Raw genomic sequence first — 20,266 nt, forward strand, 5'->3', positions numbered from 1 at the left:
AGAATTTGATTTGAAAGAAAGAGATTTGAAAAGAAAGAAAGAGATTTGAAAACAATAATATAGTACAAAAATTAGTGGGAAACAAAACCAATAAATAATTTAATTGTTACCAGCACAGTTTGAATCCCCGGACTCTGCACCTGCAAAATTTAATTCTGTACCAATCGCGTCAGTATTATTTATCTGAAAATAAATTTCAAATAAACAGCGTGTGAAGTGATAAACAGTATTTGGTGTCTGTGCAAGAATAAATTCAACAGCGAACCAAAATACCGTATAAAAAATATTCTAAAAAAAACTGAGTATTCATAAAATCAGGATATTTATAAAACAAAATCCAAGATTATATAAAACTCCCAATTTTTAGACAGAAGTCTGTTGCCTTCTCTTTGAAAAAAGATGCGGGCAAATTTTGGGGTATCACACACACTAAGTTTAGAAAATGGCCACCCTTTGAGACAATACTGCTTAGAGTTACTAGTGTATGGACTCCTGTGTGATATGGGATAAAAAAAATTATGTTAAAAAAATATAATTCATATCTTAAAATCATTTCCTCTCATTCCAAAATAATTCAATAGAAAATAATTAAAAAAATAAAATAAAAAACAACATAAGCAACATATATAGAATTTTTAGGCTCTCTCAATTCAGACAACATAAAATACAGAATGAGCAAAATGAGAGTTCATGCCAACGACATACCTCAACACATAGAAATAAAAAAGAAAGCAAATAAAATGAGGAAAAATGAAAATCCAAAATACTGGATATGCAAGTAGATATAAAGTAGGTTTGTTGCATAAATAATTTGATGAACACTTTTTTATAGCACAAAATGACTTAAAACAATACTTATTGTAACATTAATAGTTTTATAAAAACACACTTTATTAGCAAGTTGTAACAACTTATGCTTATAAGACCTTGATAACATACCAACTAGTAGACATAAACATTTATTCCAACCTTACATGAACAACACTACATTATGACCCTATAACAAAACATAAAAACTTTCAAATCGATATTATTCATACATGAATAAACACATGAAACACTACTAACAATGTCCTTTGAAATTTCCTTCTGTCATTCCCCACAAAAGCAATACATGAAATATTTATCCATTTGACGACCGCATTCAGCGCAAATAACTTTATGTGGTATTTCACCAGTGCTCCGAGAATGAATAAGCTGATTACAATGATGTGGATGTTGAATTTCCTTAATATAATAATTCAATGTAGGAACCCAACCATCTCGTTCAATATTATGTTTCCATTTATCAAAATCTCTCAAACTTGTTAAAGTAGTATCACCTTTAGCTCTTGCCATTTTAAATGGTCCTCTACATATTACCGCCCACCCTTGATCGCTACCAATGAACCTAAGTACTGTCATAAATTCTCATGATCTTGTGGTTTTCAGCTGTCTTTCTAGTCTGTCCTAAAAGAACTAAATTGATGTTATGTTTGGGAAAAAGCAGCTGAATCTTTTTGTGTTAAAGGTGGTTGTTATTCTCTATATTCACTCTTTTGCATTACTTTTTCCTACGTATACGTCTCTAAATTGAAGTCGCTTGTTCTTGCTAGGTTCATTGTTGTTTTTGTGAATGTTTCTATCAACTCTAGATCTTCCCCTCCATATAGACAAATGATTCTTCCTTCAGTCATCTACAACAATGTCAAGAATTTTTTTTGTTCAAAAGTAAAAAGCGATACGAAAAATGCAATTCATCACGAAGTTTAGCAAATTGTGCTTATATTTCCGACTGTGCAGGATCAAAAGAAACATGCCTTAATTTACGTACCCAATCTTCATCTAATTCAATAACCCATATAACTTTCTGAAGTACAACTTTTTTTCTATTGTTCAACAAGATATGAAAATGGTGTAATGCTTCTTGTTGAGTTTTATCGTGATCAAAGGTAGCCAAGGCCTTAATAATTTCCCCCTCAAAAGTGATTTAGAATGGTCTTCTCCAGATATAGAATGCCAACCTAACCGTCTGCATAGATAGTAACTACGTCATTTTCATGCAAGAGAAGCAACCGACATTATGGTAAGCTATTTGAGTGAAGAACGTAACATCCTTACTCTGCAAAATACATGAGAAGGTTGATAAAATATTGGTTCAATTAATTCACCGAATCTCAAAATAGCATCAAAGATGATATCATAACGTCATAACAAACCTATCATAAAAAATAATTATGATAGTGTCACTATATATATATATATACGTTGATGTTATTAGAGAAAGTATAATAGAGAAAATGTATAACACTTACTCCGATCAGTATGGATACTTTGTACCTAAATACATGTAAATAATATTATAGGATAGTGCATAAAATCAATTGCTATCTAGTGTAGCAATAAATGGTTAGACCCACCACTTTTTAATGAGGTGCATAGTTCGATTTATGCCAAATCCATTTTTTCTGAAGAAAATATCATAAAATGCAGAAAGGAACCACTAAAAATTGAACCCATGCTCTTTTAGAAGGTAAAAGTAGTCGTGTCATTACACCATTGTTAGTACTTGGTATGCACTTGAAAACATGATTTATACAAATGAAATTACATGTTAAACCAACAGGTATAAAGTTGAACTACAATAGAGCCTGAAGATGAGAGCAATCCCAAAACAATAATTACCACCATATTAGTAATATTCACAATAAGCTTCAATTACAATGAATCTAATTTAATAATTGAAATTTAATTACAGTATTTTCCAGTGCTTAGTTCTAAATAACTCATCTATTAGTGTCAGATATCAATGCCAGCACTTGGGATTACATTTAATTTATCCATTTTTTCAAAATATTATTGGTGTCGATGGTCAGTATCGTGTCGATTATTACCGATGTCAACGTGTCAGTGTCGTGGTGTCTGGTGTCCATGTTTGTATCTATGTCTGTGCTTCAAAGCATTTGATTGTTTATTCTTCCAAAAAGTGTTATAGTATGACATGCATAAAAATTTTACCTTAATCTTAAAAGAAAACTTTAATTCTAGTTACAAATTATGAAATACACTCTTACAAACTGAGTATTAAAATTCAGTAATGAATGAAAATGCTATTACCAAATACCTAAACAAAGTCGTTGCTGACTTGAAGAAGACGAAGAACCAATCCTTCTCCTCATTTCCTTAAATTTCACTACATAAACCAAATCTTCAATGTCAACAAGAAATTCAAAAGCATGATGCCTCAACTAAGTACTATAACAATATCACAATTAATCGATAATTATATGTCATCTTAGAAATCTACGGTGAAGTATGTCATTGAATTTGGCGAAAGATTCATTTCCATGATGCTTAGGATTTAATTCCCCTAAATTATTAAACAAATAGCACTTGCAAGAAGCGTTCTTAGGAAAGAGATCAAATGTGAAGCCTATGAATCAAAAAACAAAAACAAAACTCAAAATCATAGCACAATTGCTCATGAATATGTGTTTATAATAAGAGAGTGAATCAGCAGCGAACCTTGAGAATCTGTTAGATCTTCTTTGAGCCATAGAATCTCCTGCTTCCTTTCCTTAGCAACCTGGGATACAAAACACAAAATAACGAAGATCTTCTAAAAAACGATTTGAATTTAAGAAGATAAGAAGGAGCGTAGTTTTGAATCTTTCGTTTCCAACAGACAAGAGTTTCTGATTGAGAGGTAGAATCAGGTGCTTCCTTTCTGATTGAAGAGTTGCTTATGGTTTGACAGATATGAAGTAGAGAGAGACGACCAACTAGTGATTTTTAGAAGAAAAAAAACTCAGGCGCAACGTTGAATGACGATGGAGGCAGAAGGAGAGATCTAGGTATTTTTTTTAGAAGAGATAGAGGGAGTGAGAGAGTGAGAGAAAGGAGGAAGATGGAGGAGATGAGAAATGAAGGTTTGTAAAATGAGAGCACATGCGTTTAAAGTCTCACATGCGTTTTGCTTTTCCAATGGTTTCAAAATGACTTTACAACTCATAAAGTGTCTCTTGAGTTTAACAACAATATATTTGAACAATATTTAAAAAATGAAAAATTTAGCAATTTAAGTTTGCACATATAACGTACCCTTGCAAGATTGAACTAAGGTAAAAAAGAATGGTTAAAATTGAGTTATAAAATAAAAGGTTTAATACATATTTTCACCCTTGCCATATGGGCTTGGTTTGAAAAATCCCCCTGCCAAAAAAAAAAGTTGCAAGAATGGCCTTAACAAATTTCAAAAATTTCATTTTGGCCCTTTATCAGGTCACATCATCAAAAAGTTTGATGTGGCAATTTTTTTAAATTTTGTCTCCCATGAGTGTTGAACCCATGACCAAAGGGTTGCAAGGGGCCCCCCCAACCACCAAGCCAACTGCTTTTATTGTTTACATTCTGCATCAAATATATATTACAGTATTTCAATTAAACCCTAAAACCCTTTTCTACTCAAGTATCTTCTTCCTCACCTACAAAAACCTACAAAACAGAAAAAAGAAAAAGAGTAACTGAATTCAAGACTCACCTTTAACCTATAACAAACTCTAAAACAGAAAATCGCAACCTTCAATCTTTTCCCCCATCTTCTTCACCAAGGAACTTTCTTCATCTTATTCATCACACCGAAATTTCCAGAAAATCTTCAACAACCGAACCTATCTTCAACCTCTCAATAGAAATTCACATAATCTCTAATAGAATTTGATAACAGAATCGGGAAAATAAAAGAATTCACAACAAGATTCCAATCATCAGAGCCTTCATATCTCTCAATTCAAGACTCGATCGGAAAAACTTGCAGAAAAGGCTCTAGTTCTAGATCCTCTTAGAATTCACGATTCGACAAAAAACTCCACAAGAGTACTCACCTGGGAAGTGTCAATTTCCTCTGCAAATATCTTTGCAAGATTCTTCAAATCTTCATCCTCTTCAATCGATTTCTGCAATGTCACGCATCAGACCTCATTCTAACGTTCGACATCGATTCGCAGATAGAAGCTTCATCTTCACTGAATATTCGGATCTCCTTTTATCCGTTCGTTTGCGCGGGAGGATGAAACGGAGAAATGAAGAGAGGTTGAGATGTAGAAGAATATATATTTGATGCAGAATATAACAACAGAAGCAGTTGGCTTGTTGGGTGGGGGCGCCCCTTGTAACCCTTTGGTCATGGGCTCAACACTCATGGGAGACAAATTTTAAACTTTCATATTTTAACCTTTTAACATTCAAATAATAAAATAATAATAAAAAATGTCACATGGAATTAAAATAAATAAAAAATAATAAAAATTCCAACTAAGCCATCCACGTTATTAAAGGGCCAAAATGAAACTTTTGAAATTTGTTAAGGCCAATTTTGCAACTTTTTTTTTGCAGGGGGTTTTTCAAACCAAGCTCATATTGCAGAGGTGAAAATATGTATTAATCCTAAATAAAAACATTGTATTTATATAAAAATATAGTGTATATGCCAAATTCCAAATAACATAATTTCTTTTTAATTAGATAACCAAAAAAAGTGAATAGTGTTAGAACAAGATTGAGAATCTATGTTTTGATGATAACAAACGTATATTTTTTGGGTAACAATTTTATTACTAATGATTTCATTGAGTGTGCAAATATTATGCTATAAGCCTTATACAAAAGAATCAGAAAGAAAAGCACATCATCAGACAAGCACAACATCAGAAAGAAACTCAGACAAGAGTTAAGGATTTAAACATAAATATCAAGGTATATGAAGTCTCGTCACAACAAGAAAATCACTCAGACAAGAGTTAAGGATTTAAACAGAAATATCAATATACATAAAGATTCGTTACAACAAGAAGATCACATGAATAAAAGATCAGAAGTTTTGATAAAGTAACGCAGTGACATACAAAAAGCTACAACAACAAAGTCACACGCGGACAAGAAAAGAAAATAAAACCTCATCCTACAAAGTGCAAAAGTTCATAATCAAAAGAAAAACTATTACAAACATCATCATTAGCAAAACGGTTGCAACAAATTAATGGAACAACTCCCATTGGTTGATTGAAGAAGCACCCCACATGCAGCGCGTTGGAAAGACAAGCTCAACCAAGGAAACACGCTACTAACAGTCATCATCACGCTAGAGATAAGATTCTACCGTGAACAACACTTGTCATTACTGATTCAATCAAGACAAAGCATTCAAAGCAATCTTCAAACAAATCTCAACGGCTAGATTCCAACGGTAACACATCAAGCTATATACAGATCAAACTTCAAACTTTAATGTGTGCATCCACAGTGTGTATCCATAGTGCATCTACAGAGTGCAACAAAAGAGAGATCTTGAGAGAAAATCTATAGAAGAGCAGCTGAGCATGAAAGAGTAAAAGAAAAATGTGAAACCATGCTTCAGAAGTTACACAAGAGGCAACATATACTTAGTATGTGATGAATCAATCTATAGAGTTGTTATACACTGATTATAAGCCTATGTGAAGAAAACATAAAAGAGTGAAAAAGAAATTTCTACTGTTAAGCAGTATCCTCCAATGGAGTTTTAAGAAATCCACTAATACTTGATCAGTTCACATATTGCTCACATTGAATGACTAGAGAAACTGAATACACTGAGTTGCTGCTCGAGATTGTTTCATGTTTGCTTATGATCATTAAATGTGTTATCGGCTGTAATAAGCTTCATGATCAGTATTCAAGAAGAAGATGAAGATGTACGCACAAGAAGCAATCAACATGAGAGCTATTACTCCATATCTGCTTATGAAGAAGAAAAGAAGATGGTCTTGCAAGAAGGAATTACTTTCAAAGAGCTGAAGCTCTAATCTCCTTAATCAGACAAGAAAAGACCAAAACTGAAAGAAGCAACCAATACAAGAGCTGCTGCTCTTAATATGGTTACAGAAGAAGAAGATCTCATCCAGAAGTTGAAGAAAAGAAGACTGCAAGATATTTTGTTTCTTGTAATAATATGTAAAACACAAGAGTTGTTGCTCGAATTGTGTTATATCTTAGAAAACTTTTGATAGTTTGTTTAGGCACCAGAAGTGACTTTTAGTCAGAGTGTCGTAAACATATGTACTTAGAATAGGAGAACATCTGCTTAACTAAGAAGCACACTTGTAATCTCCAGAAGATTGATGAACGTTATATCCCGATGGGATCACTGAACGGTTCTTCGTCTATGGTTAGTCACGAGCGTTGGCTTGTGCAGGGGTTAGTTGTAACACCCCAAATATACCCCGCAATTATAAGCGAAAAAAATCAGAGTGCATTTAAAAATCTTCATCAAACGATGGTATGTCACAATTTGACTTAACCAAACAAACATACTTATATTGCATTTAATAAAGATACATAGCATTCGGAACAAAACTTCATTCACCACTTACAACTTAAACTTATAAACACCTTTCGATTCAACTTAACACAAATGTCATCATGGAATACAATAATCATATAATAACGACTAATCCCCCCGAGTGCTACGTATCAGAGCAATGGACACCAACTCGACTTGCCATAAAGCAACATAAAGACTTCACATAAATAACCTCGGACCTCCACGACTAATCTTGAGTACCTGCCCATTTCCCATGGTAGGGGAAATATCAGCAAAGGGGTGAGATATCTTACAATATAAAGGAATGCATGATAAATAATATAGGAGATATAGATCATACATAATTTCACCACTTCGCATCACATAACATCTTACAACAAGTTTCACCGCAAAACAACTTATCAATATAATACAACTTTCAAAACGGCAATGATGTCATTAATCACATATTCAAATATACAAGTATGATATCAAATACGTCACAACAAACATATCATTATCACGTCACAACAAACACCCCGTCATCTCAACAGTCCAAACACAATTCAAATGCAATTCAAATGCGACTCAAATGTGACTCAAACTTATGCATATGCATGTGGTACCATTGGAGTAAAACTCCCGTCTAAAACAGTTTGACATTGGGCCGTATTAAACATTTGCCACAAGGGTCGTCTCAAACATTTGCCACAAGGGCCTTCTCAAACAATTGCCACAAGGGTCGTCTCAAACAATGCAATGGATGCGACTCAAATGATGCACATCCACAAACACAACTTAAACCACTTAATCAACTTAAACGACATAATCAACTTGAACGACATAATCAACTTGAACGACATAATAAACTTAAACAACATAACCACATCAACTAAACAACATCAATTCAACGCCAAGGTTCTATGGCAATAACCGTATCATAGTAATTTACCACATCTCAATCACATCATCACATCATATCGACATACAACATCTATTCAACTTCATTCTTATCAACATAATACAACTTATCAATAGTGACCATAGGGTCTACAACAACAACGACAAATTCATCATGTTATAGCAACAATAACAATTCAACATATTGCACAACAACAACGATAAATTCATCATGTTATAGTAACAATAACAATTCAACATATTGCACAACAACAACAAACATCAACATGTTACAACAATAACAACAACAACAATTCATCATGTTACAACAACAACAATTCATTATATTGCACAACAACAACAAACATCAACATGTTACAACAACAACAACAACAATTCATCATGTTACAACAACAACAATTTATCATGTTAACGCCAAACATCAACAATTCATCATATCACCAACAACATCAACAAATTCGTCATATTCCTCAATTCAAGTAATTATCGTAACACGTTATATTCAACTTCCTAATAAAGACATATATATTCTTAATTCATCACATGGCATCGTCGTCGACTCATACATATCAAATACGAACAATTAATCACATATAGCATACAACATCTTTATCAATTATGCATATCATCACATACCTCATTATCTCATCATAAGGAAGGCACATATTATCATTTCAATAACATTGTATCGTCATAAGAAAAACATACATCAAGTTATACCACAACATGGTTATGTCAATTCATAACAAAGAGCACACTTCGCATGTTAACACAACATAGTTCATCACTTAATCCTAATAAACACAATAGGATACTATATCATATGAATCATTTCATTACATCATGGTATAGTTCGTTGTGTTAGCCTTCCAACGTTTCGAACGGCGCATAAAACGGAGTTACGGATCAAAAGTTACACACATTCGAATTTTTCTCAAATCTGCCTACAGTCGCGCCGCCACCCTACAGACGCGCCGCGAACTACAAGGCAGTAGCCTACCAACTACTCAGTTCGCGCTGCGAACTATTGTTCGCGCCGCGATCGCAGTGCAGGAACATTTCCCTGTACGCGTTCAGCATATCCCCCTTCTCATCCCAACACCCAAATTCATGTTCTAGCTCAAAATTGCACACGAAATTCCCATACATATCATATATACAACACATAAGGACCTCTATAATCATCAAAACCTCATTAATCATGCAAATCTATGAATTTCACCCAAAATCCCAAAAGTTAGGTTTTCCCATTCTTTCCACCAAACATACTACAATTCAAAATCCACACATAGAATCATGGTAAGAAGCATTATAACATATCATTTACATCAATACATATAACATTACCCAAATGACTTCACTCAAAACCTAACATTTAGAACTCACACATCCATGGAGAATAACATACAATCTAACCCACCATAAACATCATCATGCCAACCCTTAGAGAGTAAGAACCCCACCCTTACCTTAGCAAAAGCTTCACTTCCTTCAATGGAGCTCTTCCTCTTCATGCCATAGCTTTCCCTCTTCCTTCCCTTCTTTCTCTTCTTTCTCTTCTTTCACTTCTTTCTCCACAAAATGAGTTATGAGGCCAAACCTCTAAAACCCTAACTCTTACTATCATTCTTTTCTTAATTGGGCTTAGCCCACAATCCAATCTCTTATGTCATATTTGTTTCACTTAGGCCCAATTCATAATCTCTCTTTAATGACTCAATTAATCCAATTGACACACATAAATAATTAACCACACAACATAACCGAATATTATTTCCAATAATATTCCACATTTACCATCGATCCATAACTTTAACAATACTAACTCACAATTGTACTTCTCTGACTAATCCGACTAATTAATCTGACCATAACTTAACTGCTCAAATCAACATATTAATCCATTACGTTTGTAGAATAATACCGATAAACCTCGACTTCAACTAATTCCAATGAATAAATCCTCGATCAATTTAATTAAATAATTAATTAAATTCGGGGTGTTACATTAGTCACAGTTGCTGACTGTGCAGGAGTTAATGAATGTTATATCTGTGGAACAGATCACTGAAGAGTTCATTACAGTTTGTCACGAGCAGTTGGCTTGTGCAGGGTTACTAGATTGATGAACGTTATATCTCGCTGAGATCACTGAACGATTCAGTCATCTAGGGGTTAGTCACTCGCGGGTAGCTTGTGCAGGGTTAGTCACAGTAGTTGGCTGTGCAGGTTGTTAGTCACGACGGTTGATCATGCAGTTGTAATCAGTTTGGTTATAGTGGATTAAGTCCTCTGTTGAGAGAGGCAAATCACTGAGGAGGGTGGACTGGAGGTAGCCTTATTGAGAAGGCGAACCAGGATAAAAATGAATGTGTTTTTTATCTTCTGCATCATTCATTTAACTTAGAACATTCACGCAGAATATCTTCAGAACTGTGCTAAGCAAAGTCAGAAGTTCTGAAGATATAAAGAAAGAAAAATGAATATGTATCTCTTTGGCTATGCATCACAAAGCTTCCGCTATATATTGCCTAAAGCATATCCAACGGAATGAGATATAAAAGAAGAAAAAGAAATTTATAGATGGTATGATACATTCATGGTTGCAGTGTATATATTCACTTTTTTTTATCAAAATCGATTTAGTTCGATTTGGGATTAGTTCTGGCATCAAGTGGTTCCAGCCCCCTCTCGATCGCAGTTGCGGAGGATTGAACCGTGGTTCTCCCTAACATGTCCAACGCCAATCATCACTAGACCAACTAATGGTACGTATTCACTTTTCTCTAAGGTCATTTTCGTCAACTCTTTTGACTAATTGTAGAAATCTAATTAGAAATGATGGATCAATACAAACATGGTGGGTTCCATAATGAGAATAATTGGCATATGTAAACCGTAAGCTATTAATTCATTTGAGATTAATTCCTACTGTGTAGTGTAAAATCCTTTTAATACTGATGGTCTAAAATTATTTTAAGTTATAAATCAATCACAATCATATTAGGTGTTAAATTATACTGTTATTTTTAACATATTTAAATAATAAATTTTTATTAAATAACAGTGTAAAATTATTTTATATTGTCGATAGACTATCTTTTAAATTATATTTTAACTAAAATCATTTATTGTTGTGTTAATTTTTTTATGAGTGAAAATCAATTTTGGCCTCTCACAAAAATTACACAACCTAAATTAGTCTCTCACAAAAAAAGAGTCTGATTTAATCCCTTATAAAATTTAATCGAGCCATATCAGTCCTTCTGTTAATAATTTTTTTAAACCGGTTTTTTTCATACTTTTAAACCGTGACTGGACTGCCGCTTTGATTTTTTATTTTTTAGTTTTCATTTTTTAAATACTAAATTGATTCTTAATTATAATTTCATTTTTAAACAATTCTGAATTAATTATATCAAAAAAGTCGAAATTATTTTTTATATGGAATTGAACCCAAGACCTTTGGCCAATATTTTAAATCTTTACCACTAGTCCATGTACATTCATGATGAATAATTCCTTTGATTTTTTAGTAATATTAAATAATTATGAATCTTAAACAAAAATGTTAAAAATTGTACCAATGAGGTCTAAAATCCAAACTTGTTCAAGTTAAATGATAGTCACTTTACAACTAGACAAATTAATTTCTATTGTTAATATTCTTAATAATGAATACTTAAGTTAATAATTTAGAACAAACATTTATTTATTTCAAATAACAAACAAATAAATATTTACTAATTTTAAATAATACAAGAATTTATAAATAAAATTAATAAAATAAAAAATCCTAAATACAATTAATCAAATAAAAATAAATAAATAAATATTTAATTGAATTACTATTAAACTAAGTGATCACTCTGAATTAATAAATAATTTTAAAAAATAATTAATTATTTAATTTAAATTGATTAAATATTTTAACAATTAGTTGAATTACTATTAAATTAATTGATTATTATTTAATTTGAATTAGTTTGAAATAAGTAAATATTTATTTGTGTGTTATTTTATTTCAATTACATATAATTTAACTTATTTTTAATAGATTAAATATATTGAGGATTTACATTTATAAATTTTATTTTTAAATTGGTTATTTGAAATTAGTAAAAATTTATTTGTGTGTTATTTGAAATAAGTAAATATTTGTTCTAAATTATTAAGTTAAGTATATATAGTTAAGAATATTAACAATAAAAATTAATTTGTCTAGTTGTACAGTGATTATCATTTATCGGATTTAGGATCGAGATCCCATCTGTACAAATTTTGTAATTTTTGTTTTAAATTCAGAATTATTTAATATTATTAAAAATCTTGAGAATTATTTGTCATGTATTCATCTTGGCCTAGTGGTAAAAAATTAAGATATTGTTTAAAAAATTTGGGTTCGATTTCTTATAAGAAACAATTTTGACTTTTTTGATATTATTAAATCAGAATCGTTTAAAAATGAAATTATAATTAAAAATTAATTTAATATTAAAAAATAAAAAATAAAAAATTAAAGCCAACATGAGAGTCTAGTCATGGTTTAAAAGTATGAAAAAAACCGATTTGAAAAAAATATTAACAGAATGACTAATATGGTCCGGTTAAATTTTGTAAGAAATTAAATGGGGTCTTTTTTTTAGGGACTAATTTGTTTTGTGTAATTTTTGTGAGAGACTAAAATGAATCTTCACTTTTTTTTTTTTTTAATTTAAAAGACTTTTTTTGTCATTCTTTCAAATATTTTTCTTTAATAATCATAAATTCATTTATTATTTCACAATTTTCAATAAAATTAAATTTAACAAAACATTAAAAAATTATTATTATTATTAAGTTTATTGACTTTAATAGTTTTTATCTTTATTTTCATAATAAAGAGAAAGATAGTATGTGTTTTTTTTTTTATCTTTAACAAATTCATTTTCATAAATTTACTCCTTTTAAAATAAATTAAAAAGCAGGCACAAATAAAAAATGAAAGGCCAAAATCACTAAGTCCTGCCAAGTGCCAACAAGCAAAGAAAAGAAGAAACAAGTGCTCAAAAACAAAGAAGCAGCATTGCACTACCAAGACACAAAATTAAAACTACTCTTGTTGACTCTTAATTCAAAAATCCATATATTCTCAATATCACACACATCCTCATCATCATTCTCCATATATACCTCTCACACATTGCCACCAAAACAACACAACAAACACATCATCATGTTACATTCCTTCTTCTTATCACTGTTCCTGCTTCTTGGTCCATTTTCAACAACATTAATAGCAGAATCAATAGCAACCACAATCAATGTATGGCCCAAACCAACCAACCTAACATGGACCCCACCATACCAAACCACACTCCTCTCACCAACATTCACCATCACCACCACCACCACCACACACCAAAACAACCATCTCTCCGCCGCCATATCCCGCTACACAAACCTCGTCAAAACAGAACACCACCGTCCCTTAACTCACCCAACAACAAACAACAACAACAACAACCTCCCTCCTCTACAATCCCTAACCGTAACCATAACAAACCCAACCGCCGAACTCACCCACGGCACAGACGAATCCTACACGCTAACAATCTCCACTCCCAACGCAACCCTCACCGCCTCAACACCATGGGGAGCAATGCGTGGGATGGAAACCTTCTCACAACTCACATACGGGAACCCAACGCGCGTGCCTGTTGAAGTGCATGTCACCGACGCGCCGCTGTTTGCTCATCGAGGTCTAACGCTGGACACTTCGAGAAACTACTATCCAGTGAAGGATTTGTTGAGGACGATTGAAGCGATGAGTATGAATAAACTGAATGTGTTTCATTGGCATATAACGGATTCGCATTCGTTTCCGTTGGTGGTTCCGTCGGAGCCGATGCTGGCGGAGAAAGGGGCTTATGATGTCAATATGGTTTATACGGTGGAGGATGTGAAGAGGGTTGTTGAGTTTGGTCTTGATCGCGGTGTTCGTGTTTTGCCGGAGATTGATTCGCCGGGTTAGTTCTATTTCTCTTTGATTTACTTTACTAAATTGGGATTTGTGAGTGACGAAAGGTTTGGTTTTTTATTTGGTATAACACGTGTCTCATGTGTTTAACATTGCAAAAGTTAAAAGGAATAAAAAATATCAAAATTAAATTCACTTACATTAGGATTGCACCACTCATAGCATATCCTATCCTCTGCCGCATTTGTAGAGATTAAATTTGAATTGGTATAAAATTATAATAGTTGGCAAACATTTTTTTAAAGAGATTTAACACTGTGATATATATTTGATTTAAATTAAACATATATTTTATAAAAAAATGAGATTAAAGAGACTGTACTCTAGTTTACATCATGTGTGATTTGGTATATTCGTCTTTGATTGGTTGATAGTTAGGGGTGGAAATAGGTCAGATCGATAATAGGGGCCTACAGGCTAGCCTATATAGATTCAGCCAAGCCACACATTATTTTTAATTAGAAAAGACCTAGGGTGTGTTTGTTTTAAGTTAAGAAATATCTTTCCTTGAAATTCTATTCCGAAGATTATTATTCCCAGGAATATAATATTCCTGTGAAAGTGTTTGGCCAAAAATTGTATTTCCTAGAAATCATTACAAATTTTTTTTAATTTAAAAAATATAAAAAATTAAAATTAAAATAAATATGAGTACTAGTGGGAAGTTATGATTAGTTTATCATTATTCCCATGGGAATGTTGGATTCCGACCTTTAAAGCATGAGAATAAACTTGAGAAAATTTATGTGTAACAACATTCCTAGGAATAATAAAAAATATTCGGGAACAATTTTTATAAACTTGAAACAAACATGGAATTGTTTCATTTCCAATGTCATATTCCCAGGAATATATTTTCAATCCTTGAAACAAGCACACCCCTAGGCTTTTTTGTAAGCCTATTTAGTTAAAAAGAATAGGCTTCGGACCCTAAAAGAAGCCTTTTAAGCGTTTCAAGCCGACATATTTAAATAAATATGAATATTTTTTATTATCATTATTATATGTTTTGTACTTTGAATTACAATATATAAATAAAATTTGATTATCTTGAAGAACTTGTGAAAATAAGATGAAAACATCTGATGAACATTGTTTTCATAAGTTCTCTTAAACAAATAGTCTCCTAGAACTTATATTAAGAGGTAAGTTAAAATAAGTCAATGCAAATAAATTTTTAGTCTTTTAGTTAATTAGTCTATTTAAACATTATTTTAATTGCTTATATACATATGTCTAAAACAAATAGGCTTTTATATTGGCTTACAGGATAACTAGGCCTTTGAAAAGGCCAGACTCAGGCCTAAAAAATAAAACTACGACAGACCCAATGCTAGATTTAGGTTTCATTTTTTTTGATAGGCCAGACATAGGCTTGACAAAGCCCATCTCGGCCCAGCCTATTTCCACTCCTATTAAAATATTTTATACTGTCAATGCATATTTTTTTTCTCAAAAAAAAAATAATATACATTAACAATATAAATTAATTTTACAATATCAACCAATGACTATTGTGTATCCTGCCAAGTTAGACTTACACTGAAATTCTCTAAACTACTTGTATAGGTTAATGATATATTCTCATTGATAAAATAAAACTATTTTAATGTTAGTGTATTCAATTAAACTCTATATTTTATTGTCATTAATTTAAAATACTAAATTTGAATCTCAACTGTCTAATTTTAATCTAAATCAAACTGAACTAACTTAACGGTTAAGTTAAAGGCTAAAAGTTCGGTCCAAAGTTAAGACAAGTATAAATATAATACTAACTTTTAACAATTTGCCATTAAAAGAAAAACTATTTTTATCTCTTTTTATTATTATGGATTTTGTTGTTTGTATTTGTCTTCTACTTTGTGGCACAATCTTAAAGAGCACTACTGAATTAATTAATTCATCCATTGCCGTCTATTTGATTACTATACCTGTTATTATGCCTGTTTCTTTTGTCTGCGTGTTTGTCAGGTTACGGAATTGAATTAGACTTATGTTAATAACTAGTATAATACTGATTAACATTTAATTAATTCCTGTTTAAATTCCATCAGATTCAAGAACATTATACTCTTGTCTCCATCACATATTAAATTTCACTTTAGATTTTGTCCGAATCGATCACAAGTACGCGCTACCTAGTAGCTGCAATGTGCCGAACTTGAGGTCCCAAAACATTGGCACTGTTTGTAGGAACTCGAAGTTTGCACCGTGCTCCTTAGTCTTGACTGGGAGACAACTGTTCCATGCTGGCCAAAATAGTTTTACATTGATTGATCGAAGCTAAAGGTAGTTTATTTATAACACTCATACTCCTAAACTCCACGCACGAGACACCTTTTCTAAAGGATTAATCTGTTCTTAACCCAAAACAGACAATACTTGGTAGCTGCAATGACGTGGGTTTGAGGTCGACTGAAAGAGATTTGCGTCTCTCCTTTCTAACATGTTTTGGTTTATATTTCAATAATGAAACATCATTATAAAGTAATAGTAACAGGAGTTATGATGTTAGTTATTAAACAAAGTGTATATTGCCAAAGCATAAAGTATCAAGGACTCTGACTTTCCATGAGAATTTTAAATTCTATAAAGTTAGAAGAACTTCAGCACAAAGAAACAGAAAACTAAACATTGTAATCATAAAACCAAATAAATTAACAAATAAATGAGGCTTTTTGTTTTTTGTGTAACTTTATAATGTTGTTTTTGCACTTTCTGTTACCATATTCTAATTGAAAAACATGTACTTCTCTTTGTCTTTTACTTAATTTTGCTATGCAAAACCGTTGTTTTCAAAATTACAATGATTATTGACAGATTAGAACTTGATATTGGCAGGGCATACAGGATCTTGGGCCTTAGCCTACCCTGACATTGTAACATGTGCTAACATGTTCTGGTGGCCAGCTGAAAGTGATTGGCCGAATCGTCTTGCTGCCGAACCAGGAACAGGTCATTTAAATCCCTTAAACCCCAAAACCTACCAAGTTCTAAAGAACGTCATACGTGACGTAACCACAATGTTCCCGGAACAGTTTTACCATTCTGGTGCTGATGAAGTCATACCGGGTTGCTGGAAAACCGATCCAACAATTCAGAAATTTCTATCAAATGGTGGAAATCTCAACCAAGTCCTCGAGACGTTTATCAACAACACGCTCCCGTACATTGTATCCCTCAACCGCACTGTTGTCTATTGGGAAGATGTTCTTCTAGACGATACAGTCCATGTTTCATCGACGATTCTCCCTAAAGAACATGTCATTTTGCAGACATGGAACAATGGACATGACAATACTAAAAGGATAGTATCTTCTGGATACCGTGCCATTGTGTCATCATCCGATTTCTATTATCTTGACTGTGGACATGGGGACTTCACTGGAAATAACAGTGCTTACAACAACCAGACAGGAAGTGATGCGAACAATGGTGGTTCTTGGTGTGGACCTTTTAAAACATGGCAAACTATATACAATTATGATATAACATACGGACTGACCGAAGAAGAAGCAAAATTGGTTTTGGGCGGGGAGGTAGCATTGTGGTCAGAACAAGCAGATGAAACTGTTCTGGATTCACGAGTTTGGCCTAGAACTTCTGCTATGGCCGAGTCGTTGTGGTCAGGTAATAGGGATGAAAACGGTATGAAGAGATATGCCGAGGCAACAGATAGATTGAATGAATGGAGGAGCAGAATGGTTAGCAGAGGTATCGGAGCCGAGCCTATTCAGCCACTTTGGTGTATTAGAAATCCTGGTATGTGCAACACAGTACATCCAATTTAGTGTGTTTGAAAAACAAGAAAATTACGGTGGTACAGAAGCTACACATACCAGCTTTTCAAAATCAGTGAAAAAGACCTCAAACATGCGGCAGTGGTGGTCCATAGTGTTACCAAACATGCAGAAAACTTATAGTAGTTTTGTTTAATTGGAAGTTGCATTCTTATTTTGATTAGTGTTTAACTGTTGTGTGATCCTAAAGGAAACTTATTGTATCGTTGGGAGAGATTGTAGTTGTCAAACGGTATTACATGTATTTCAACATTAAAGTTGAAAAAACCAAAATGAATATTTTGATTGTTTTCATGAGCTTGAATATTTCTTGAGTTCAATTGGTGTTCGAAGTTGGTGTATGATTTAAAGTTCAATCAAGATAGTCTTTGCACAATTTCTTAAAATGTTTGGATAAATTCAAACTTTGTCCGAATAGATTCAACATGTATTAATAGCTTATTATAAAAATAATTGGGGTCCGAGTTTCAGTTTTATTTTCTTAAAATGATTTTAATAATATTACATATTTTTGTATAAAAACTTAATAAATCATAAAAGTTTCATATAAAAATTTTAATGTCTTGTTAAAAATGAAAATTTATAACAAATCACATTTAGAATCAAAATCACGGAAGAGGCGCACGGTCCTGTTGTTGTTATGAGGATGAAGGATACCAATACTTCTTTTGGTTCGGAGTTAGATGACTCAGAATTAAAAAATAGTAGCGGTTGTATGGAGGAATTAGAATTAAAAAATAGTAGCGGTTGTATGGAGGAATAAGACTCAAATGAGGACTTCGAGGAAGACTTTATTATCGATAAACGTTATGGTGATACTGATGTGACTTTTAAAGAGGTTATTGACATAAAGGCGTTGATTGTTTTTGACTGAGGAAATGATGGACTAGGTTGTCCTATTTTCTTGCATGAATCACAATCTATTGGCGAAAATGTGGTTTATGCTCTCTAGCCATTTGTATTACTGAAGAGGGGACCCACTTGGGTGGGGTGGGGTGGTTGGACTTTGAAAATTCTGGGCATTTTGAATCAGATCCGCCTTTCAAAGGCCCACTATCGTTTGATGAAGCCTGTTTTAACTCTAAGATTGTTAAGCCCAAGAGGAAAAAAATTAGAGAAGTTAGGGATTTGAGGGACAAGGTTAACTTCACACCCTTATACTTTGCTTGCCTTTATTCGAAAAAGACCCTCTAAATCTATTTCTTCTTCTTTGGCTACCTATGACAATTGTATGGAAGGGGTGCATTTTTCTAGAGGTTCAACACCATGTTGTAATTCTGTGACGGATTTAGATGTTGTTCAATGTAACAATCGTCTTAGGAAGAGTGCAGAATCAACTATTAGGAGGACTGTGTGGGACACTATTTCTAAGTTGGGTATTGTTAGCAAAGAAAATGAGAATATGGTGGTGGAAGCCATTGAGAAGATGAAACTCAGAGATAAATAAGAGAAGTTTTCAAGGAAGTTGGAAAAATAGAAGTCTCTAGGAATATTCTATCCCTAAATATTAGAGGAGGTGGTAGTAGGATCAAGAGGAAGAGAATCAGTTTTATCATCCAATCGAATAAGGTCAATTTTTGTTTCCTTCAAGAATCTAAATTGAAAGTCTTCAATTCTAGTTTAGAGGCAGAGTTCTAGGGTAATAAGGAGGTAGAGTGGCCTCATTGTGATTCTCTTGGAGCTTCGGGATGGATGATTATCCCGTAGTGGAAAAAATTATTATCTCTTAATCATAGCTTTAGAGGGGAAGGTTTTGTGGGTGTCAACGCAGATTGGAAATGGATCAGTTATAACTTCATTAACATTTATGCCTTTTGTAATTCGGTGTCTAGGAGGTTGATGTGGTAAGAGTTGTAACACCCTTTTAACCTACAAGGAATATTCGTAATATAATACGAATTAAATCAATTTAAAACACACACACACATGACGGTGTCACCTTCATATAAACTTCACAATAATAAGTCCTACTCCGTAACACGGGTTCTCAAAGGTTTATAATTCAATTGCTTCTTAAACACAACATTAATATTATTACTTTACTTGCAGCGGAATTTATAGTTCAAAAACATCATTAAATCTTTATAAAACATCATTCATGACTTCACCGTTCATGTTTCATAAACCAACGTCATAATACTTTCAAAGTACTTCATCATGCTAAAACAAACCGAAATGAACATAGTAGTTCCAAGGAAACACACG

The 20,266-nt window shown here is 32.7% G+C and overlaps 1 protein-coding gene across 1 annotated transcript; it reads left to right on the plus strand.

The window, feature by feature from the left end:
- Nucleotides 1–13,265: 13,265 nt before the first annotated feature.
- On the plus strand, nt 13,266–18,381 carry LOC131639563 (beta-hexosaminidase 2-like). Its single transcript, XM_058910049.1, has 2 exons — nt 13,266–14,247; nt 17,103–18,381. The coding sequence occupies exons 1-2, from the start codon at nt 13,455–13,457 to the stop codon at nt 18,050–18,052; spliced, it is 1,743 nt and encodes a 580-aa protein (XP_058766032.1). The 5' UTR covers nt 13,266–13,454; the 3' UTR covers nt 18,053–18,381.
- Nucleotides 18,382–20,266: the final 1,885 nt, after the last annotated feature.

Source organism: Vicia villosa, unplaced genomic scaffold (assembly GCF_029867415.1).
Source record: "Vicia villosa cultivar HV-30 ecotype Madison, WI unplaced genomic scaffold, Vvil1.0 ctg.002689F_1_1, whole genome shotgun sequence".
NCBI classification, from domain to species: domain Eukaryota; kingdom Viridiplantae; phylum Streptophyta; class Magnoliopsida; order Fabales; family Fabaceae; genus Vicia; species Vicia villosa.

Bases quoted from the DNA above. Each gene is read 5' to 3' on its own strand.
- LOC131639563 (XM_058910049.1), top strand. From the start codon at position 13,455: ATGTTACATTCCTTCTTCTTATCACTGTTCCTGCTTCTTGGTCCATTT. The intron at 14,248-17,102 runs GTTAGTTCTATT...TGATATTGGCAG, and splicing joins GCCGGAGATTGATTCGCCGG to GGCATACAGGATCTTGGGCC.